The sequence below is a fragment of the Anser brachyrhynchus genome (assembly GCF_964034855.1).
Source record: "Anser brachyrhynchus genome assembly, chromosome: 18".
Taxonomy (NCBI): domain Eukaryota; kingdom Metazoa; phylum Chordata; class Aves; order Anseriformes; family Anatidae; genus Anser; species Anser brachyrhynchus.
Window position 1 is genome coordinate 8,896,412 of NC_137711.1, and position 24,204 is coordinate 8,920,615.

The 24,204-nt window shown below is 52.9% G+C and overlaps 1 protein-coding gene across 4 annotated transcripts in view; it reads right to left on the reverse strand.

Annotated features, from left to right (window-relative positions):
- SEPTIN9 (septin 9) overlaps nucleotides 1–24,204 on the reverse strand; it is a 129,509-nt gene that overhangs the window by 93,288 nt on the left and 12,017 nt on the right. The window contains exons 2-3 of one of the 4 annotated variants that reach the window (XM_080560670.1): nucleotides 13,813–13,977; nucleotides 10,843–10,899 (exon numbers count right to left, since the gene is read on the reverse strand). The exons of 1 other annotated variant lie outside the window; for it this stretch is intronic. Coding sequence is in view for 2 of the 3 variants with exons in the window: in XM_080560664.1 (XP_080416790.1) it covers nucleotides 10,843–10,899; nucleotides 11,961–12,015 (112 nt within the window). In the remaining variant the exon portion in view is untranslated. Of the gene's footprint in view, nucleotides 1–10,842; nucleotides 10,900–11,960; nucleotides 12,031–13,812; nucleotides 13,978–24,204 lie in introns of those variants that run through there. 2 more of the 4 variants (XM_080560664.1, XM_080560666.1) reach the window with 2 other exon arrangements.

Here is a 24,204-nt window from a genome sequence, read left to right on the forward strand (position 1 = left end):
GGCTCTGCGCTCCCAAAGCCGCCGGCTCGAGGGCAGGGACACTGCAGGCGCCCCTGTAAGCATGGCACAGACCTGATGATGTAGGATGCGGGTAAGGCTGAGCAGCGAAGCTGACTGCCAGCAGCCCCCCCCCCCCCCGTGCCACCCACCACCGATTCCTATTGACGGTCTGCAGCCTGAGTCACCCGGCCAGCTGCGAGGGCACAGCCTCCGTCCCCCGGGCTGGGGAACAAGCCAGCTGCGGGCCCGGAGCGCTGCCGGGACCTCGGCTTTCACAGCCTGAACCCCTCTCGTGTTGCCTTTCAGGGGCAACACGAAAAATCCCGGTAAACTCGCGCGTTTCCCCATACTGCAGCTGATGGAGCATCGCTGTCACCAAACAGAGGGAGGAACAAAGCGAATGCCACACGGGATCAGACACGCGGCGGGGTCACAACAGACAGGGGGAGGCTGGGGGGAGGCAGCTCCAGGGCACACCAGTCCCCAGGAAAGTTCCTAATCCCCAGGGCTGGGGTTATTCCTCGCACAGGGAGCATCAGATTCCTTCCCAAATTCCTGTTCGTTCTCCACTCGCTATGAAAGCTTTGCGTGTTCCTGCTGCCAGCGCCTAAGGCAGCAGAGAGGGGACAATAAGCGATGTTTTCCCATGCACAGCCCAAACCCTGCTTCCTGCCCGAGACCTCGAAGGTGCTGAACACAAAGCGAGAGCCCAGGGGAGCCGCACGGCCCCACGCAGCACAAGCTGCAGCCCACGGCACCACCGGGCAGCCTTTATCGCCCGGCTCCTTACGCCACAAGCAGGCCTGCGCTGCAGAGGAAGGGAAAAAACTCAGGGGAAGTATTGAGAAAGGAAGAAGGTGAATGGAAAGGAAGGAGGGACGGGGCAGCATGCATGTTTCAGCCTGCGGATTTTAACCCGTCAGGACCCAGGTGGTTAGCCGTGACGAAGCAAAGGCATTATTTCTCGCAGGGTAAATCAACGTGAGGCACCCAGTGAAGCGGATCCAAATGATGATTAATGCTAGCGAGCTTTAATTTCATAAAACCTCAAGGTTGATGCTCTCATTCAGACTCAAGTCCTCGAGCAAATTTTGAAGGATTCTCTTTAAAGGCACAGTCAGGCGTCTCCACTTGTAGCAGCGTCCACCAGGCTGCCCTGCCACCACTGCAGGTGGCACCGAGGTGCTTGTGGCTGCTGAGGAGCTTGCCAGATTCCCACCTGAAGGGGTTTTGGTGCATCGTCTGAGCCTATATACAGGCTGATAAAATACACTGCATTTCCTAATACCACCTTTAGAAGGGCAGGGGGAACCCAGGCATGTGTCTAAGGTTTGGGAAGGGGCAGAGAAGGCTCTTCCCGGCCTGGGGCTGCTTCTCAGGGAAGAAGCAGAACCAGCAGCAGCAGAGGAGCAACTTTTAAGACAAGCCACTGTCTGCTGCAAAGACAAAAAACAACCTCCATTTGCAGAGAAAGCTAGGAAGGAAACTGCAGGAAGGTAAAGCAAACCCTGCTAGCAGCTCAGTTCACATTTTATCGCTCTCACACCTTTCTGACGCTGGCCCAGCAACGCCCAAGCCCCTTGCTAAGCAATGAACTGTTTGTGGTGCACGTATGTGCAGAGGAGCTGCTGGGACATGGCCAAAATCTCAGCCCTGAGCATGGCCACGGAGCCCCAGGCACAAAGCTCGGGATGCTGGCAGGGAAGGTGGGGCTCTGGGCACTGACAGCAGCCGCAGCAGCAGCTACCGTGGTGCAGACCCCCGCAAATACTCCAGCAGATGCAATGTGCAGTGCCGTCTGCCTCTCTAGTTTCACACTAGGGTGATATTCTTGTAGCATTTCACCAAGCAGAAGTGCTATTTTTTTTTCCACCTGGCTCACGCACACAGCCCCGCAGCTGGAGCCTGCAGCTTCTCGCAGCTTCAGGCAGCCAGGCATCACCTTGTAACCCCAGCCCTGGTGCTGGGGGAGCTGGAAAGGATGCACGCTGCAAGTCAGCGCACAGATCGCAGCCTCCAAGCGCGCTGACACAGGTGCCAGAAAGCAGCCAGAGCCGCCAAAGACCTGGAGGGCCTGGAGAGGCCGGGGAAAATGGGGATTCAAGGGGTTCTTTCTCCCGCTCAGCTATCTGCAAGGCTAGAGAGATGGGAGGAGAGTGCGGAGGGGGAGGACAGCAGGGCTGCATGGAGCACACCTAAATCAAATTATGTTCGGCGAAGCATTTTCACATGAGACAACACAGGTCAGAACTCAAACAATGCAATCAAGTGTTGCTCCACTACACTCCCTCCATGCCATTTATCCCCAGGCTGAATCTAGCCAGAAGATGACAGTGTCTGAGCCTCCGCTACTTGCTCCAAGAACCTTTCATTTACAGTTATGAGCCCCGGGGATGGAGAAGAAAGAAAACGCTGGCTAAAATTCTCTTCTTCATTTGAAGAGAGCGAACCAAGGCGATGCCCTTCTTTCCAAGGGAGGTACTTAGCCTCTGAGTACTGCTGCCCTGCTCTTTGCCAGTGATTTTTCATCTCCCTCCCCTCTCCTCCTTCCCCCTCTCCCACCCGGCAGATGCAGAGCTGCCTGGCCCCGGAGTGCAGGGCTCTCACTCCACATTTGCTGCCAAGCGCAGTTCTGCCCCTCCCTGATTATTTTTTATGAAAAATCATATTTGTTCAGCCCAGGGAAACACAGATCCTCTCGGGTTATTACTTTCCCCAAGCCAAAGAGCATGTCCAGGACACAATCCAAAGCGTGCGTGACAGTCAGAGCAGGGGATTGCTGAAGTGGTGGCAGCAGCACAGCACATCCTCGGGCTCCTGCCCCGAGCCCCTGCACACACATCTCCCCCATCCCATCCCATCCCATCCGTGCCGGGAGCAGTGTGTCTTTAAGAGCCCCTCTTCGGGCTCTCCTCTCTGCTGGCTCCCAACCTCTCTGTCTGCCTGCAAGCCTCAAACTGCCGGAAATCCCTAGCATATCCTCCCCGGGCTTTCTGCTCGCGCTTTAACACTCATGTGCTGAAGTATTAATAGCAGCTGGCAGCGCAGAATGAAAGGCAAGGCAGGAGGAACCGGGCTCGCACCCTCCCAGATAAACCTTAACTCTTCCAGGGCCCTCCACTGCCTCTCTCCAGCCCTGACTCTCCCAGCCTGGCCCCGGAGCCCTCTCGCCAGCCGCCCTGCCCCAGCTCACTGCTCGGGGACCCCACAAAAGCAGGGGGCTCCTGCAGGGCTGCAGTGATTCCCAACAGTATCGCTGTATTTGCTCCTCTTTTGAGAGACGGTCATTTGCTCCGCACCCGGCAGCCTCCTGGGCAGCTGTAACAGATCCCGCCTGGCAGAAGGAGCCATCGGAGCAAATGAAGCCTTTAAGGGAGTTTAAGAGGGGCTCTTAAGCAGGCAGAATAAATTAAGACAGACTGCATCAAGACCTGCACGCACCTTCAGGAGCTGCCTTTCTTATTTCTGGGCTTACTTCAGCAGGCAGTGCCCAGGCTGCACCGCACCCTGCTCCCCTCCAGCACCCCCCGAGCAGCTCGCCCAGGGTTCACCCACCACACCACGGTGCCTCCAGCTCCCCTAGCAGCCCGGGGACCTGCGCACCATAACCTGCTTTGGATCAGAGAGTCAGTTACAAGAAACTGAAGCCAAGGAGGGGCTGCTCCATGGAGCCAATCAATCAGGAATGCCTCTCGCTACTGGTGCTTTCCTTGGACCTTGTGCATTGCTTTCATGGCTACCAAATTTTGGCAGGGAGACCTCACGCTTTGCAGCTCGGCCCCAAACACCTACAGCGCTTTATCCGGCTGCAGAGCTGCCTGGCAGACACAGTCCTGTCACTGCGGGGACGGGCAGGAAAGGCTGCGCTCCCATCCTTTTTGCAGTCCTGGGCACAAGATAAATATAGCCAGGAGTAAATCGGTGCTCCCTGCCCAAGGTGCAATTAGGGGTTTTGGTAAACGCCAGACACCGCCGGACGCGCCGGCTCAGAGCATGCCTGTGGTGTGCAGCCGGGGCTCGGGACCTCGCCGCCGTGCCCACGTGGTGTGGGCCGCCAGGCTTTGAGGGGAAGAGGGAAAGCTGAGCAGCTCTGCCAACGTGCCCAAGAGCAATTTGCAAACTGACGTTTCAGCAACAAAAGGGACGAGGAAAACAAACGCCATGGGGAGACGCACGTAGCCGACGGAGAGAAATGTGACCGCACGCAGCTGCTTAGGTAACCAGCACCACGGGAGTTAGCGCACCCAAACCAGGTCCGGGCACACCAGGGTGCTCCTTCCTCCTACGAGCAGGGGTGCCCTGCTCCACACCCCACACCTTGGCTGGAAGCAGCACCTTTGGCTCCCTCCAGCCCCCGGAGGGCTCCTCGCTGCCTCCATCAGCTCGCCCCATGGGCTCAGCGTGGCACCTCGGGTCAGCAACGTCCCAGGGCAGCCGTGCACCTCGTAGGACCCATGCTGGGGCCAGCAGAGGTGACAGCAAACTTACTGCTCTGTGTCCTGCTCTAGAGGATCGGGCTGTTATTCCTCCATCCTTCACAACGGGATGAAACATATGAAGCGAATCAGATAAAGCCGTATTTCTGTGTTGTTTCGCTGCTCCCCCAGCTCCTCCCTGCCGCAGCTGATGTGAGCATCTCCTGAAAGGGCCCTGGGAGCTTCCTCCAGGGACACCTGGTCCAGGGGCCATCGGTACCCTCCCCAGGGACAGCCCAGCAGCAGGTGCACGCTGCACTTCTGCCTCTCCTGTCCTCGGGAGAGCACTACGGGGCTTGTCAGCACTCAGCAACAGCTACAGTGAGGAAGATGAATACCCTAAAACACAGCCAGCAGCTGAAGCTGTTTTGTGTCCCCCAAACATTACAGAGCAACAACTCTGCAGTCATTCCTCACCTGCTGATTTATATCGCTACCACCTCCCTTTTCCTCCCACCGGAGCCCCCGGTGCCAGGTGCTGCAGGACGAAAGCCAAGCAATCTGCCTGCTCACCTGTCCAGCAGCCTTTAGGGACTAACTCAGACCATCACAACACACAAGGCTGGAGATGATTCACAGATCTTGTAAAGGAAGAGGATGACAAGCCAGTGCTCAGCACATCCCCTCTACAGCAAGCAGGCCCAGGGCACCTATCACTACTCCTTAACTTCTTAGCTTGCACACAAGAGCCTGGCTCCCTCATTCACTGTAACTAATGCACATCTCCACTCGAAGCACGTGGCACCCCCACAGGACCATCCCAGGCAGCTCCGAGTCCACGTGCCTGCGTTATGCAAGCACAGTGCTTGTGTCTGTGCAGGAAACCCAGCACCTGAACCAGGAGCAGCCTTTTCTCTTTAACTTCTTGTTGCCTGGGCTCTGGCTTTCCTGCAGAGCCACGCTCCTGGAGCTGCCCCACGGCAGAAAGGACTCTAAAGTGACCAGGCTTCACCTTTTGCTGCTTCGCCTCTGGATGAGGAAGGCCGGGAGGACACGTGTCAAACGAGGGCTTGTCACTTGGGAGCCCGAGGAGAGCAAGCGGTGCATGTGCACGGGGACGCTCTTTGGCACGGAGACCCGCGCAGCTGGTGTGACCAGTGTGGTGCTTAAAACAAAGGGGAATAGAGGCTGCCCGAAGAAATCCGTATGACCTCATCTAGGGACACATCCAAAGCAACCAGGCCGCAGGCCACAAGCCTCGAGTTAACCCTTCTGCAGCTCTGCCAAGGAGAAAGGCGCAGGCTGGGAGAAGCAGCAGCGCCGGGATGCCGTGCGTGCCCCCAGCTTCCAGCTGCAGCACCAGTGCTGCGCTCCCAGCCTGGATCCCGGTTTGCCAAGAGGAAACTAAAGCGGGATTCAGTAAAGGTTAGGATTGTCTGAAGGTCAGGACAAAGGTTTACAGGAGGGGCTCCCACACTCAGCTCACTCAGATGCCACGATTATACACAGAGGGCTGTGCTGCGTAGTGGGGGTGCCCACGTGTGAGCTGCAGGAGATACCTGACAGTCCTGGCAGTGTTTCCCTGGGGAAAAAAATCAAAAGACCTAATGGCTTTTATAGCACTTTGAATTAGCTTATGTAACTACCTGTGTTTGTCTATTGAGACCCTGGCTTTGGACATTTCTTTTATTTCCACTATTCTGGTTCACCTGCAACCTGACATAACCCCCTTCTAAAGCTGCTCTCTTGCAGACTCCAAGCATAAAAAGAGGAGAAAGCCTCAGGCCAAGGGACTGAACCGAAAGATGGAAACAGCAGGAGCTACTGCCGTGATTACCTTCAACTCACTGCATGAACTGGGTACATCACTGCGACATCTGACTTCAGCAGGGTTCACTACTTTGGGATGCTCCAGTTTAAGCTGTGCCCACAGCCGTGCACCCACCCCCAGGACACAGCGCTTCCCCCTGCAGTGCCCGCTCACACACACTGTCCCTGGCTGACAGACAACGGAGGAAGCATTGCTTTCCCCTGGCACTGCCAGAGCCTTTCCACAAGGATCAGTGTCATTAGCAAGGGAGTTCTTCATCCTGGTTTAATTCCACAGCCCTGAACATAGAGCTGTAATTGGGCTTGACACCACCAGCCACAAGCAGCAGCTACCAAACCCTGCGGGGACGTCCTGGGGCCCTCTGCAGCATGGTGCCACCACCCCCAGGACAAGGCACAGGCTCACACCGTGACCAGAAACTTTTCTCTCACATCCCGTGGCCCCGGGACCCTGCTTGCCCACCCACTGAGGCTGCTGTCTACCACCGCCAACCTAAAGGGTGGACAAGGGGCCCGAGCTGACCCAAAAAACACACGGCCTGGCACGGGACTGCCTCCAGGCTTTATACCCGGCAGAAATATTTAAACACCATGAGACAAACCGCTCTGATGAAGGGTTTCATGACATCAGCGAGCGCCCCTTTGTAATGCAACCCAGATAGCTGGCCTGGAGCTTTACGCCTCTCTAAATTATGCCCTGTGCTTCCAACAAGCACCGAGACAAGCTGTGGTTGATGTCCGGCCAACTGCTGAGGATGCAGAAGTGCGGCCGCTCGCGCCCCGACGCCCCTGGCTGGGAGCGCTGTGCCTGCCCCGCTGCAGCTGGCCCTGGCAGCCTGCCCCTGCCCCGCTCGGCTCCGGGCGGCCTTGCAGCGAGACAAAAGCCGGCGCGGGGAAAAGCAGAGGCACCTGTTCCCCTGCCGGCCCTGCGGGGTTTCTCACCAACAAAGCACCTGACCCCGAAACAGCAGCGGCGCGGCAGCAGTTGTGCCGTAGCACAAGGGGAAGGCATCCTCCTCCCGCCCCAAGCTGCCTTTACCTTCGGAGAGACACGCTGTTTTAGTTAAATCAGTAAATTCTACCTTTTTTTTGGACCCTCCTGTGTTGCCCCTGCAAGAGGAGGTCCTTCCTCTTAGCAAAGCCCGACCTGTAAGTCTGGAAGCAAATCAAAGTCCGGAGCGCAGCTGGCTGCCCAGGAGGAACACGATGCCGATTTCTTCCACTCCAACCGCTCTGGGGCTGTTTTCTGGGCTGCTCGGGAACGCAGCCCTGCTCCGGATGGCAAGTGTCAGCAAATATTTCTCTCCTTCAAACTCGTCAGGTACAGTTGTAGGAAAATGAGGTGGGAGTAACTTCCCTAACACACCGCTCTTAGCCTTGCAAAAATATTACCCTAAGCTACCAAAAATCAGGTGACGGTGGCATTTTAGGGGCCAAAATCCCAAACCACAACAGAGCCTTTTAGGAAGGGCTTCCCACTCCTCTCACTGCCTGTTTCCAGCCATGCATTGAACAGAGCCTCCAAATCACTCACAAAACGCTCCCAAGGGCAGGGTTGTGTGCCTTAACCGAGGGGTGGCAGTGCCAAACCCCAAATTCCCCTGCCCTGGCTCTCGTGCCGGGGCCCCTCCAGCCCCACTGCTGCCGGGGGGAGCCAGGACCCCATGGCCAGCATCACCCCAGCCCGCGGCAGATCTGTAGGGCAGAAGGACCAGTGACCACGGCATCTCTTCACATAGCAGCCAGAGTCCCCACTACAAGCTTGAGGCACTCAAACACCGTCTTATCCTGGCGTCTCCTCCCCAGCACAGTTCTCAGGAGGTTGACTCCACTTTTGCAGCAAAAGAAAAAAAACTGAGACAAAGCACAGGATTCCCATACTCCTGAATGTAGCTACCTAAACAAGTTACACTCCCCTGTAATCTATGAGGATATGGGTTCCTTCAAGAACCTTACACTTCCCAACCTCCAGTAGGTGTTCTGGGATGCTTTCTGACAGCCCCCAGCTCTCTCCACGGACCCACAAGAAGCCCAGACGGGTCCCAGCACAGCGGCTTTCCCAGGACTGCCCAGCAGGCCCGCACAAAACAAAAACAAAAACTCCCAAGTCCCAGAATTGCTGCTCTCTGAGCTACGCTGGATGCCAGTGCCACACAACCGGGGACGAGAAAAACCAAGAGGAGTCACATAATAGGGTTCCCAGAAGAAGTCAAGGCCAGATCCAGCATCCTAATGTCACTGCGTGTCCCAAGGCTAAACGTGGTCTGCGGATGACTGTGGAGCTATCTAGAGCCCAAGAGTCAGTGGCTGTGGAAATGCATGTCATCCCTTTCTTTGTTTAGGGTGGCAAGGAGCCCAAAACAACCCCCCCCTTCTGTGACGCTTCATTTACAGCCACTGCTCAGTCATCCCAGTCCCAATTTATCTTTCACAAGAATAAAAACTTCTGGGTGCAGGGCCAGATGTGCAGAGGAGAACATTTGGATCCGAAACAAGGGGAAATTGAGCTGCAGTTATACGGAGCCATAAATATTTACTGCAGTGTAAACCGGAGCACTGAGTTGCTCATTTGATTTTAACTTGAAAAAAAAAATACATTAAAATTTAAAAGGTCTCTCACCAGAAAAGTGGAAAAGTATATAATTAGAGCCTAAAGAAAACAGGCTTGAACAAATGTGCTGTGTCTTTCAATTTAGATTCTCCACACTCCAGTTGCCTTTGGAGCGGTACCAAATCCCCTTTCTGTCCTTGGACATATGTATACGAAAACACACGATGCGAGGGCTGCGACGGCAGTTTTGTTTTTGCACATGCAGGAGATAAACACGCGATTCAGTTCAGAACCAGCAGCTTCTGCACCGGCGGCCAAGTTTTGGAGCGGCAGCTTTGAGGAGCAGCTCAGTTCCCTGCTCCCGGGCTGAGCGCGGGGCGGCAGCGCCCAGACCAGCGCTGCGACTCCACGCAACGCATTTCTCCAGCCATTTGATATTGGTTTGTGGCACAAAGGCCTGCTCTGACCGTATTTACATCCTATCACCCATACATCACAACACCCACGTAGGAGACCTCTGCAGGAGACAACTGCGAGGCTCCCGATCCGGAGCAGCGAGTGTCCCAGCAGCAGGATCGTGTCACGGCGCACGACGTCCCCTGTCACCTTGCCTGGGCCATATCTGGAATACCTGCCCCTGCGCTTATCACTAGCTTTTGATGAAGGCCAGGCAGGCAGTGTCACAGCTTCCCGAGTGTTTAAGTGCACCCTTGACCAGATGTCTGTGACTAATCCCCATGCCGCATGTGCTCATGCCTCGATACAGCAAAATGCTGAAGTCACCGCTCCAGAAAGGCTTCCCGAGGGTGGCTTTTCCCCCCCCCCCAGCACAGAGGGAAAAGCTGACAATGACTGTTTTGATAAGTACATCTGGGAGCTGAGACAGGATATGAGGGCTGAGAAGATGAATTGAAATAGCAAACAGAGCCCAGAGGGAGCGACTGTGAGTGACAGAGACCAAGGGAACAGGAGCGGGTGGAAGCCCTGAACCAAGCGTGGCCGGCACAGGGTGCTGAGGAGGCAAGTGGGGCTCTCGGGGTACAGCAAGCAGCAGAGGTGACTGTCAGCATCCCAGAGAAAGCAAAGAGAAAATGCCAAAGGGGAGGTCGTACTTCTCATGTAAGGAAACGTGAAGGAAGATATCAGCTGCACCAAAAGAAAGATGAACATCCATGGTGTACAGGGGACCGCGACTCCAGAGCCAGATGCTTCCCGCAGGGGCTTGGACCACGGAGCAGCACAAGTCCATCAGAGGGACTAGCAGAGCCAGCAAAAAGGGCCAGCAAAAGGAAAAGCCTAGAACTGGGCTGTCTCAGCTTCCTGTTGTGTGCTTTAGATAAGAGGGAAATTTTCTGCTCGCAGGGGATAAAAGGGGTCAGGCCAATGCAGGCCAGCATCAGGGACCTGTCTGTGTGCCTGAGCGCTCCCAGTAGTGTCACGCACATGAACAACACTGCAAATGGTCTCAGGTACCCCAAGCACTGAGACTGCTGCTTTCCAGAGGCTGGGAAACACCTTCTTTGAGATAGGAACCCTCCCACTTGCTTCCTTCTGAATCAGAAACAGCCTCAGAAACATTAAACTGCAATTAGGAGTGTAAATTAGTCACAAGCACACATAATCCATAAATCTCCACATCCAATAAAAAATAATAGCTAAGGAGAGCAAGAGAGAGCCACTAATTGCTAAAGCTATATTTCAACCCGAGGCCATTCCTGCTTTCTGCTACCTGGTGTCAGACCCCTTGAACTGAGATAGGGCTTTCTAATTATTCTCACTGGATCGTTATTCAGTAAGTAATTAATCTTTTATTTTATATTGCTCTCTCTTTTCAGTTATTTTATATATACTGTTCTCTTTTCTACACATGCTGCTCTCTCCCTGCAGCAGAGAGCTCTGCATCTATTAGCAGCCAGCATTCAATGCACAGGAGGCAGGAGATGTGCTTTCTGGAATCACCTCTTGCATTCTCCCAGCCTGTTTTGTTATCGTTGTTTGTTTTTATTGGATGAGGAAGATTCACAAGGAGAGATTCACGTAACTTACTTGGACTCGTCTGGTCACTGAGTCTCCGCAGTCTCCCACTGGAAGTCCGGGTGATTCCTAAAGCAAGAAGAAGGTTTGCATGGGCTAAGGGAGTTCATGTGGAGAGCACATGTGGAGCAATCTCCACGCTACGACTACATCTGGTAAGGCACGTATTCTGTTGGGAATCTCCTAAGCAATCTGCGAGGGAAGGAACGTTGCATGTAATAAATGTCATAAAAATGAACACCTCAGGGATGGGGCATCCACAGCTGCTCTGGGCAACCTGTTCCAGTGCCTCACCACCCCATGAGTGAAGAATTTCCTGCTTATATCTACTCTACTACTTCCCTCTTTTAGTTTAAAACCATCCCCCGTTGTCCTATCATTATCTGCCCGAGCAAAAAGTTGCTCTCCATCTTTTTTTATAAGCCCCTTTTTAGGTCCCCTTGGATGTAGCTGGCATCCTGGGAAGGCACTGTCTCTGAGAACCCTGCTGTGGGACAGGACTGGCCGAAACACCTGATGCATCACTTGTTGCAGGCAGATGCTAAGCCAGAATACAGCGATCCAGATGTCGGGCTAATTTTGCTAAGTCTTTTTTCAACTCAAATGTTTTCTTTGTGTTCACTGGGGTAGCAGATGGTTAATTCACATGCATTGTGCTGGAGAAAGATCGTGCGGAAAGCTTAGCTTACCCTTCATCACACATTACTTTGAAAGACAAAAAGCAGACAGACCTGTCTCCTTCATTCCCATAGCAATTGCTGTCTGAAATAGGTAACGCCTGCATGCCTGCCGGTCTCCCAGGCTCACAGAATCACAACAGGATCACTCAGGTTGGCAATGACCTTCAGGATCACCGAGTCCGACCATCACCTGGACCTGCCGAGTCCCATCGCTAAACCATGTTCCTCAGAGCCACATCCACATGTCTCTTAAATGCCTTTGGGGATGGGAACTCCACCACCTCCCTGGGCAGCACGTTCCAACACTTGGCCACCCTCTCCGTGGAGAAACTCTTCCAAATGCCAAATCTAAACCTCCCAGGATCAACCTGTGACTGTTTCCTCGCTTCACACAAGACGGAAGGGCATGCAGCTACAGCATCATTTCTAATCCATCAGCAACTCACTCACTTTCTCTGCACTCCCAGCAGCTTTTTGGTGACGTGGTGATGGCCACAACAGTCATCCCCCTGGTGGGCCAAAAAAAATCAGCAAGAACAAAAATTCATGGCAACAAGCCTTTGATTACAGCTTAGCCATCTGCAGAAACTGTAACCCGATCAGTGCCTCAGCTTCCCCCCCCTTTTTTTTTTATTTTGCACAATAGAAGTAGACAGGAAAAGAATCAGCACAAAGCCTGCCAGAGCACACACCAAGACTGTCAATTGGGATATCTACTCTGCCAACAGGTGAGAGACTTCCAGATTTGTTAGGCGGTGTTATATAATTACAAGTGATAGACTTTGAACAAATATCCTCTCTTCTCAACATCCACCAGATCTGTTGGACAGTCAGCAAAAGGAATAAAGCAGCACCATTATAAGCTGCAAAACATCCCGAAACTGTGATATCTGACACAGCCACAGCCTTACAAACCTTGTCAGCTGTAGGAATTTGCATCATACACAAAAGACGAAAAAAAAAATATAAAAGGCAGGAAAACTTTCATACCAGCGAGCCCGCGATGGAGGGAGGGAGGGAAGGGAAAAGTGCTGCCTGGCAACTCGACATGGAAAAAATGTCTCACGCTTAGAAGCCTCTGCTTGTATATATGCATACGTGGGTGCATTTTCTCTCTCCCTTTCCTTTTTTAATATAAAAAGCCTCTGTGCCTACGAAGCCAGGCGGCTGAACCGCAGGGCTGGTCCCAGGGAGCGGCGGAGCTGCCTGGCCGCAGGGAGCCCCGGCCAGCACCACCCGGAGCCGTTCCCCCACCCAGCTCTGCACCCTGCCAGCAGGTCCTGGCCCCCACCAGCCAGAAACCCATCTGGGGCCATCCAGCTGTGGTGCAAACACCCAGGCCATCCTCCCGAGAACTTCACCTGCACTGCCACAGAGCGCTCTGCTGCTGCGCACATCCCTCAGCCCGCAGCTTCCATTACGCTGAGAGAAGGGCTGAAATTTCCATGTGCTCGTGCACTATAATCAGCATTAAACATTTTAACCAGCATCATATTTTTGTTTCTTTTAAACACAGTGCCTCATTTTTTCTCAATTATTTCCTCCTCCTAAATGCCTGTTGCTCTGGCAAGGATGACAGGGCACGTTTCCCGTGCCCAGCAGGGTTTTAAATGCCACTTCTTCAGACGGGCTGCAGGAGAGCTCGAGTCCTGGCTCAGCTCCTTGCAGGGAACCAACACCTCTGTTCTGCGTGCAGGCAAGGTGCGGCACTGAAACCTGGCTTTCATAATTGCTGAAAAAAAAAGGAGGAAAAGGTCCCTTATGGGTGGCACGCTGAACAGCGCAGATATGCAGCCATGCTGAGCTAGTTAAATACATCCTTTTATGTTCAAAGACTTCATTCAGACTGCGGGAAAGCAGGGTGGAAGCAGAGCGAGGAGCTTACAAGCTTGGACAGGACCGCACATAGGAAATAGGCTTTATTCCCTTTAGCAACAACTCCAGTGGAAAAACACACATACGACTTGGAGCGTCCAAGGCAGCCCGGCCGTCGGAGCATCCATGCACGACTGGCTGAGCGTGTACTTTTATGCAAACATTTCTGAGAGGTTTGCTTATCTGCCCTGTCTCGCAGGTTTTCTCTGGGGATCTGCAAATACCATTTGCAAGCTTTTTAAATTGGTCACCGAAAAGGTGGGCAAGAAACCGACTTGTATTGGAGGCAGGAGTAGAAGGAAGTTTTTCTGACGGCTGCTGCTCCAACCCCTGGGTCACACAATAACCCACAGTAATGCTGTTAATCCCCTTTCAACAGAAGGGGAAATAAGGAGCAAACCACCAATTCATCCAGGTTGTCCAACACCTTAAGAGTGAATCTGGAAAGGGGAGGCAGTGCCGCGGGGTCCCAGCCCAGCCTGCTACCCGTGGTGCCACGCTGCCCCGCCACCGAGGGAGGATCCGGGCTCAGTCCTGGAAAGCAGATACACAGCAGGGAAAGCTGGCAGGCCGGCAAGGCAGAAGAGAAGATCTGTCAAAAAAAAATGAGAAAGCAATAGCTAAAAATATGCTGCTCTGAACACGCTGCCAGGAAGCCAGCAATGTGGCGTGCTGACAGCATTCCGGGGTTACCTCTATTTATAGCGTGGACACAGCAGGCTGAGCCCCAGTTTTCGGCTGTGGGGCTGCGAACCAAAAATCAAAGGTTTCCACCCCAGACATAGCGTCTATGAGCCCTCCCTCTCAACGCTGTTCAAGTGCCCTCGGGCCATCCTATAAATTTATTGTAGCTCACTGGCCTAAGAAACATAATGAAATGTGCTTTATTTGGTTGAAATTTGGAATGCTTCCCCGCACCCCAGCAGAATGACTTCGAACTGGAAGAGTCCAGCAGCTAAAATAGGTCGATCCAAGAACAGCTCATTCAACCCGGCGGATGTGTCACAGCAGCACAGAATTATAACTTTCACAGAGCTTAGCCTCACCTCGGCTCGCTGGCTGAGCAATGCTTTTTCACATTCCATAACTGAGGACTAATTCCCTCCAGATCCGCAGGCTGGGCCCACATGGCACCCAAGGAGAGCAGCAGCACCAAAGGCTCTAGGGAACCTGCTTTGGGAGGGGGGTTGGACCCAATGATCTCTTTGAGGTCCCTTCCAACCCCTACAATTCTGGAATATAACACGCCGTGGACGTACAGCATTCCAGCACTGAGATGGGAGCATTTCGTAGACACTTGCCCCCACGCAGGGCGTGCAGACGCGGTGCAGGGCAGCAGGGAGACCGAAGCCGGTGTGTCTGGGAAATCTATCCTTGCTGCAGCGCGCCTTTTCCAGTTGGCTTGGCTGAATCTGAAGCTAGCACTAACAAGATGTTAGACGTGCCAGAGATGTTCAACTGCAATACAGGCAGCGTGTACATTCTCCAAAACAAATCAGACTTTTTGCATGGTAAATCCCAAACTTTCTGCATGCACATGCACTGGTAACAAGACAGGCCGCTTGAAATCTATTTTCGCCTCGCAGTAAGTGAGTAGTTCATGCCACTACACTCATACCATGTAGAAATCAAAGAACAAACGAGCAATTTCCATTATGAAGAGAAACCACGGGGTGAGGACAAACAATGGAAGATGTAGCCCAGGAACTTGCTCTCTACCATTCCAGTAAAAACAAAAAACAAACAAACAAAGGAACCCAAACCAAGCAAGGGTCGTGGTGGAATAGGATGGGCCAAAACCAGCAGGAGTCGTCCCACGCTGCTGGAGTCAGCAAAGCGGCACCAGCTCATCCGAGCAGCCAGCACGACCTTTGCTTCCGTTAAATGTAGTTACTGGTGGGTCTGAGGTCAGAGAATTCAGCTTCCTTCTTCAGCATGAGCACAGCAGGGTGTCCGGACAGCACTGGAGATGTCTCCATCCAAGACCAGCGCCCTCCCACAGCCACCCAAGCTCCCTCCTGGGGTGTATGGGTCCGGGCCAAGCCACGGAGCCCTCCCCAGGCCCCACCAACAGAGGAGTTGGGGTTGGGAGACCCCCAGCGGAACAACACCTCGGTGGTGTCCACAGCACAAGCAGTTTTGGAGCAGAAGACGGCATTTTAGACTCGTCTCTCTCCAGCAGCAGCCCCCAGCCCCATCTCCTCTAACCCACCCTGCCCTCCGCTCTCTCCTCCACTGCCTGCTGGGGAGGACATGGCGCCAAGGACGTCACGCTTGCCCTGCAGAGGATGCACAGCTGGCACAGGTATCCAGATGGACTGCTGCAAAAGTTTTCCACTCCCTTTTGGGATCTGCATATCTGTCACAATACTCTCAGGATCATCTGTTCAGCACCATACAGTGTGAATCCTCCCTCATCTTATCTCCATCGCAGGTACTGCCAAGTTAGCAAGAGAACTGCCATCACCAGCAGCTGCATCCCGTCCTGCTCCACACGGACAAGCTCTAAAAGCTCCTTAGATAAATGACTGGAGAAGACTTCATCAGGACTGGAGCTCTGAGCAGAGGGAGGAGAGCCCACCCGGGGCTCAATCCGCAGTGCACAACCAGTGGTGGCTTCTCCGACGCATCAGACCGGGTGCTGGAGACTGAGCTGCACATTTTGTAACACCAAAATTGGGATTCACCTTCAGAGACAGAGCCCTGCAGTCAGCGCTCGCAGAGCCACGGGGTCACTGGAGGCAGCTGGGGACTGCGAGGGAAAGGCGCCTGCTTGCAGAGCAGGAAAAAGTCTCTATTGCTTCAAGCCCAACTCCAGCGAACCACACAATTACAGCTTCACTTTTATTAACTTGAAATCCACTTGCAACATTAACCTCAAAAGGAGTACGTTTAAAAAAAAAAAAAGGGGGGAAAAAATTCATGCCTATTTCCAGCACTAATCAGAAACATGCACCAAAGAATAAAGACACTTTTCTCGTTTCTGTGTAATGGAGACTCTTTCCAAAGAAGCTGAACACAGCTAGACAAAAACTTCAACCCGTGTGCACGGCTCCGTTCTGGATCGAATATCTCTGGCAGCAAACTGAGCTTTTCACAGGGGTGGAGGCTGCCTCGGCTGTTCCCAAGGGGCACGGGTGACCGACTCGGGAGGGATCAATGCAGCTACTGCCCCGCGGGCACCGCAAGCAGCTCCGCACCTCGCCCTGCACCATCACCAGCTCGCTCACATCTGCGGGCACCGGACAGCTCTGCCCATCAGCACAGCACCGTTAACACAAGCAGAGCCACAGGTTCACACGTAGGAAAAAAACGGCCCAAGGCTGGATCAGAGAGCCCTCAAGGAAACCTCAGGAAAATTGGCATGAACAAAACGCAGACATTCCTCCCACGTTATGCTTCTGGCAGGTGCCAAGTGCATTCTCACACTAATAAAATGCCCCAAAAGCTTGTGCTAATGATAAGAGACAGCGGAAGTTAAGCCTTGTTTTTTTTCCCCCGAAGTTCAAATGGTTTCCCCCAGCCAACAACTGGGCTGCTGGACACAGCAAAGGGCTAAACGGGGAAAGGGCCTGGCCTGGCATTCGGTCGTGAGACGGCGGGGGGCCGCCACTTCCACCTTCCATCGCATTTAGGCTTTGGTTCAAGCTTTTAACCCCAATTGCAGCAACTCTCAGGAAATCAATTAACACAGCCACAGAACTCGAGGCCAGAGAAGCTCAGTTAAAGTGGCCTTGCCTGACCCACAAACCCACATCACGCGTTTGTACCCAGACATCCTGAGTCATGTCCGGCTGATCACGCTCGAACTGAAGGTTTGGTTTGTCAGAGACATTCAACCTCTGTGTCAAGACCGAAACGCTGGAACAACCCCAGCTGCTTTGGTAGGGTGCTCAATACCTAAAACAGCCTTCAAATAGTGCAGGAACCATCCTCGTCCCTGGGAATTTGTTCTTAGGTGAGCAAACTCAATCCTCAGGTACTCAATTGACAGAAATATCACAAGCATTTCACCGCTGGTTGTCACGGTCTGCTGTTTACTGTCCACAAAGCCCTAGACAGCTGATAGCCATTGAGAGATATGCTGGCCAACCATGAAAGCACAAAAAAATTAGCACAAGCAGTTTTTCTTATGAAAAAGCCTGTTAGTCATCATCTGTGATCCGTCTGGTTGGAGCGTTTCAGTAATCTGACGGGGCAGCAGAAAGGATGCCACGTCACCACGCTGACATATCCGAGGATTTGTACAAATGTGTGTTTATAACACAAGCATCCACACAGATTGGAAGGGACCGGGAAAAGTGGGTCTGCGTATGTGCTGGCGGTTTTGCTGGTTTATGCAATTCTTTTCTATAGCAGCAGGATAAAAGAAAAAGAGTATAAAGGAACAAAAAACTGTTCTTGTGAAGCCAGGCTGACTGGGAAAAGACCTTGTGTCTACTGTCAAGTCTAAAATCACTTCCAGTTCACTGTTCAAGTTATAACCACATTTCCAAAGAGATGATGTCCCTCTAAATTCAATCTGTCTTCACCACTTTCCTCATCTGCAAGCAGTCTTTACCTTCCGAAACCCAAGAGAGGGAAGCAGCAGCACCTAAGAAGTACCGTAGTGTCCCCGTGGCCTTTTTGCTAAATGAGTGGGATTTGCGAGGCTATCTCAGAGCCTGCTCAGCCACCACAGAGCAGCTTGGGCCTGGTCCCTGTATTTGTGCAGGACCTGCTGCCTCCCAGCAGACGGGAGAGGGGGAAGGCACCGCAACTCGTCCACGCTGTGGCCTTGCTCAAAGAAGGAAATAATCAACCTCTTACATTAACCAGCTGCCACAAGAGCTTCTGCAAGCTAAAAATGTGTTAGTTAATGATTACCTTTAATAGCATAAGAGTACCCGAGTGCCTGAATGGACGAGGGAGAGGGCTTAGCATGCAAAGCACTAAGCAAACAGAGAATGAAACAAATGATCGCTGCTCACCCCTTTCCCCTCGCGTTCCAAAAAACCCCAAACGTTTACAGCAGCCAGACTCATGCGTGCCCTGGACTTTCCCGGGTTCATCTGGCAATAGCCATCGATTAGTTGGAGAAAAACGCTGTCAGATTTAAAAGATGGGAAAGGAATTTTAAAACTGCAGTGTGGTATTTCCATATGGATCGAATACTCGCACCAAGACACCCCGCTGCTCTCCTCCCCGCAGGCCTGCAACGCTCTGGCCACGCAGGAAAACTGGTGCAAGCTTCCCACCCCTGCATCCGGCTCTCTGCTGTGCTCTAACATTGCTCCTTAGTGTGATAAAGCTGTGCAATGTGTTATTTTTTTGTGAGGGAGGGAAGAAATCATCCTTATTTAAGATTTTAAATCCATTTCTTGCCACCTTCTTGCAACACCAACGTAAATTTTATTTTCCTGCTGCACACACTGCTTTCCTGCTCTTATTTTAGACACACACAGGTCCCTAACTACTACTCCAGAGGGTTCCCCTGCAACAAGCATCCCTGGGTTTATCATCGGAGCCCTGCAAGCCCGAGGCTGCCACCGGGATGTAATACAGACCCCTTCTGTTTGCCACGCTCTGAAAAGCAAATGTTGATTTTTCCCAGAACGATGGGAGTGCATAAGGGAGAAAAGGCAGGAACAAAGAGGCAGCGGCTCACTGACCAAAGTGCTGCCGCCAGCGAAGGACGGAGGTGAAGGGTTCTCCTGAGCCAGGGTGACCAGTCGGGGTGCTCGGCCAGCAGGACTCCAGGAGCAGCCCTGCAGATTGCCCACCCTAAATGAGCAACTGCTCCTTCACAGCCGGAGGAAATAAGGGGCAGCCTTCACCAGTTAGGTCTTCAGACCAGTATCTGCCTCTGGAGACACTGGGAGAAACTCAGCCAGGGATTTTGCTTAGATACAAACACACAAGTCCAAGTCCCACTCCAGGCCTGTGCCCAAGCACCTTTTCTTCCACCGGGTCTGAGAGGTGCTCCGCTGCCGCTGTGTAATGTCCAGTCAAAGGCAACGGGCAGGTGAAGGAACAGCCAAGTGACCACAGTCACTAAATCCCACTCCTCCCTAGCCAGAGCCTCAGACGGGTACACAGGGTCACCATTCTCAACTGTCTGGCCACATGCTTGAGAATAAGTAAGGTGCGAAAAGCTGTAAGAGCGCAAGCAAACTCTGGTCACTTTTCTCTCCGCATCAAACACCCACCCCAACGTGCCGTGGGTTCCGCCTGGAGCTGATTCAGCAAAGCATCCCTTACAGCAGCCTGAGCACACACTCAGCCATCTGGATCACTTCAGTAGGAGCCCCGCGATCTGCTGCTATTACGCAGAACTGCCTGGAAGCCAGAAAACCCTACACCCAAACTGCAGCCCAGAAACCAGCTCCCTTGGTAGCCCCGCATAAGAAACTTCAGCTCAGATCGCAGCTGCCCCCTTGGGACAAACACCCCCGTTCTTTCACCTGTCTTTAACAACAACCCCAGCAGCATCCTGACGCTCTGCTGGTTTGAAAAGCAGATGCCCCAGGAAGAAGACACAGAGGATGGCCGGGGAGGACCAGCTCGGCTGCAGGAACAAGCCACCAGCACGGCCAGGAGCCAGGAACCCTCCGCTGCTGCCACGGCTTGGCGCACGTAACTCTCCTCCTCCACGTATCCTTTTCTCTGCTTTTAAAATGAAGTGTCAAACACTTTCCTCTGCTTATAGGAGCAGGAAGGATATATTATTTAATGTTTTTACATTTTAGCTGTACTGTAAGGGATGACTCAGGCACTATCTATAGCTTCCAGAAGCAATGTCCACTGCCCTTAAATATCAGGGAAGAAGGGAAGTTACAATTTGAGACTACCATGAGGCCCTAGATCCATATAATTGAGTTTTTTCCCCCCTATAAAATCTGCCCAGAAGTAGCCAAGGCAATCCAATTTCATAAGCTAGTAACATTCTTTGAATGTTTTCCCTTGTATCTTACAATTATATTTAATAGTGGCTGTAGCAGGGAAATTGGAATAGAAGAGGACTTCAGCCAATTCTTAGGAAGTATTTGAGTGCCTAATGCTGCAGATCAGCTTACACCAGAGTTTGCAAAAGCGCCTTTACGAACGGTAGTGTGACTCCATCTCTATCTTGAGAGGGCCCGAACATCCCCAAAACAACGATGCTGCATTTCCAGTTCCCTCTTCCAAGTCCGACAGACCCGCAGAGAGACAGACCGCAGCCCCCAAGGCAGCTACGCGAGCACTAGGGGCTGTGTCTGGGAGGCCTCAGCGGTGAGGTTGGATTTCCTGCGAGCTCCCACCTCCCCCAGCTCTCATACAAAACATGTTTAAAGGCTCTCGCAGAGGGGCTGGGTTCTGGGGAGCGCCCATCGCCCGTACGGAGCCCCACATCTGTCGTGTCCTGCTGAGTAAAGCACACCCCCAGCACGAGAGCACTAACTTCAGACTTTTATTGATCGAAAACAAGACACGGAAACAACCTCTGTGTTAATATCTTATTAGCTTATCCTGTTAAAGCTTTGTCAGGGCGTAAGTAAGTCTAGGCCCAACACAGAACTAGGCTCTCCTAGCCGTCGGCTCTGCAGAGAGGCCCAGGGAAAAGCACAGAGGGGGGCTCAGATAAATGCACCCCAGTTTTAGGAGCCCCCCACAATATCACCCTGACGGCATGCTGTCCTTCTAGGCCATGAGCAGACCCCGTGCAGCTCCTTTCTCTAAGGGGTTCCTGCGGCTGACAGCAAGGAGCCGGCTCTGGGAGGGAAGGGTAAAGCACCTGGCACCTGGGCACGGCTCAACCCTGGCGAAAGGCAGGGTGAAATCACTCCTGGCACAGGTGGAAACCATTTCGAAGCACCGAGCACTGCCTGCAACCTCTGAGGAAGCTTTTCTCTGATAGAAGAGGGCCCGCACAGAGACACAAAGCCTATTCTGTAGGTCTGCCTGAAAGGCAGCATTGTACACGGCCCGCTCGGTGTAATGGAGCCAGGCAGCAGAGGTCGAGGCAGAATCCCAAATTCCTTCCACAAGTCACTCACTACGAAGATACAAATTTTCAGCCTCCACTATGAAAATACTCAGCAAAAAGACGCAGTTGCTGCTATTTAGGTGGCACAGATGTATGCCAAGCCCCCTCATCATGCAGAGGCCCCCAGCACAGCAAAATGCATGGACCTGCAGCACATGCAATGAAATGGGCTGTGCGTGACCTGCCACAGATCATTTTGAACCATTTCCAGGCATTTTGGGTTGGAGAGGAGGTGCAGGTTATTAGTCTGAAGGGAGCCAAGTGAATAGCAATCCGGTCTGAACCCACTTCATCTCCAGGGATGGGAAGATTTACTTCGTTTTCATCTCCTTTGCCTAACCAGCGGTGGGATGAAGCGTGTGAGAAGAACTGAAAGGCAGGGGATTATAATTCAGAGCTCCCCTGGGCTCTGGGCAGTGTGGCAGTGAGGGCTGGATGATGATGCCCATCTGCCTCATGCCATGGGCATGGCACACACAGGTTGCTGCTGGCCACACCTGGAAGGCTTTTCCCCACCTGGAAGCTCAGATCACCACCACTGACCAGTAAACCACTGCCAGAGTTTATTAGGCAAGCTGGCTTTCCACAAGCCTCACCCTTCTGATGTCTCTGGAGATGACTCCAAGACCTCCAAGCCCAACTCTGCCCCAGCCCTTGGCTTCCCCTGGGGGAGCATCACCAGCGTCCCCGGGCAGTCCTAACCGCGGGATCGACCAGGGGAGGATGCTCTGGGGGGGCTGGAATTCCAGCCTTATCTCCAGGGGCTGAGATCACAGGCAGAAAATGTTTCTGTGTTGTCTCAGCCAGTTTCCTGCTGGCATCCCTCTTCCTCTCCACAAAAGCACCTCTTCGTGAACACTTCTGGAGCCAGAAAGTGCTGTTCACTGGCACAGACTAAACAGATTTACCAGTTCTGAGACTCGGGACCTCTCCTTAACGTGGCACAGCCGTGCCTCGGCCAGGTGAACAGGACCAGGACCAGCCCCAGCCCAGAGGGATGCTGCCACGCGCGACACACAGCAGCCACCTCCTGCACGGCTGCCAAGCAGTAGCCACGTGCTTTAGCCCTGCGAAGGAAGGATGCCTGCTCTGTAGGATGACAACCAGAAGTCTGAGCAGGCCTGGGTTTGATTCCTCTCTCTGCCGAAGATGCTTGGAGCCCCAGGCAGCACCTGCCTGAGCATTTATAGACATAACATTTGAGCAAGAGCCCCAGACACCCTTCACAGAGCAGAAACAGGCACTGCAGCTGCTGATCCACCTCCATCCCGAGATGGAGATGGAAGATAGGGTGATCAGCCCCACAGCCCCCGGCTGGGGAGAGTCTGCAGGGACCGGCTCTGATCCAGAGCTGCTTTTAGATGGATGAATTTAGGCAAAATTAAATTCAACCTCGGACTTTTCCCAGCCTCAGTCCCCTGTAATATAGCAAATTGCCTCTTTTTGAGCTTTATGATCAACGTATGAAAGACTCGGGACTTAAATTTACAGTAATAATCACCCCTTGGGTTATCTGACAGTCATTAGACAAGGAGCAGAGGCAGGATATCTGATTATGCCCTAAGCTGGCCTCACTAACTGAATGAAACAACTTCTTTCTCCGTAGCTCATTTTCCTCAGCAGTGAGGTGGCCATAACCACATTTCCTACACAGACAATCTGTGAGGTGCCTCTCCCGGACGCTCGGGAAGGCTTTGGGAGCACCGGGGAAAGGCGATGCTTATTCGCAGTGCTCCAGGCCCTCCGCAGGGCTCTGCTCCAGGGACAAGCAGGGAGCACGGCCCGTGCTGGTGAAGCCTCATGCTCCAGGGGACCATAAGGAACGGCCACATCCCTCCCCTCCAGGGGGACCTGTCACCACTTGGGCCCCAAATGCCCTGCGTGCAACCTCCAGGGCGCTGGGCATCCGCCACCGCCAGCTTATTCCATAAGTGAGGGAATTAAAAACAAACAAAAACCAGCTGAACCAGTGTTTAATCTCGCAAAGATTATGACACAATTTGAAAAGCAGCTGAAGCTGTTGAGCACCCAAAACACAGGTCTTTCCTTGGTTCATAGGCTTATTTTGCCCACAATCTACAGGCAATAGGGTTTGGATGCCTCCAGGATACTCTGAGGGACTTTGCTAAGGCAGTTTTTAACCCCAAACCTGATTTCTCAGCTGTGCTTTGACCTAAGGATGGATGCATCATTCATAAACCATCTGAAATGTGGAATACAGTGTTATAAAAGACAAAGATGATCCCATGCTAGGATGAAATGCGAGTACGTTAGAAAATTAGAATATTCAAATAAATCCCAATACACCGGAAATGCACAAAAACCACCCAAATAGGATGCGGTGCAATTCAGCAAGGACCAGCACAGAAGTCTAACCCACGTCCTTGATGCCCTCAAGCCAGTGGCTGCAGGAGGTTCCTAGGAAAGAATCAGATCTTGTGTGGGCTGAATCACCAGATTTTATCAGCGGCAGCTACAGGAATAGCTGAGGGTGACAAGTTCTCCAAGCAGGTGCTTGCAGGGAGGTGGGATGGAGCCGACTGCAAATCGAGGTGCGGGAGGCTGTCAGAGCCCTGTGAGAGAGGGCTGGCAGCATCCAGGCTGGCTTCCTCTGCCCCAGGAGCAGAAATTCACCTTGCAGAAGCTGCGAATTCGAGCTGCTCCCTCTGCAAACCTCCAATGCCATGCACTGGATCCTCAACGTGAAAAGCCACCAGGTGCCAGGCAGAGCAGCTCTGCTTCCAGAGCCTGTTGCACTTAATCGGACTGTCTGCCTGGGGTCCTACCACACGCTCAGGCTTCCCTCCTGTGTAA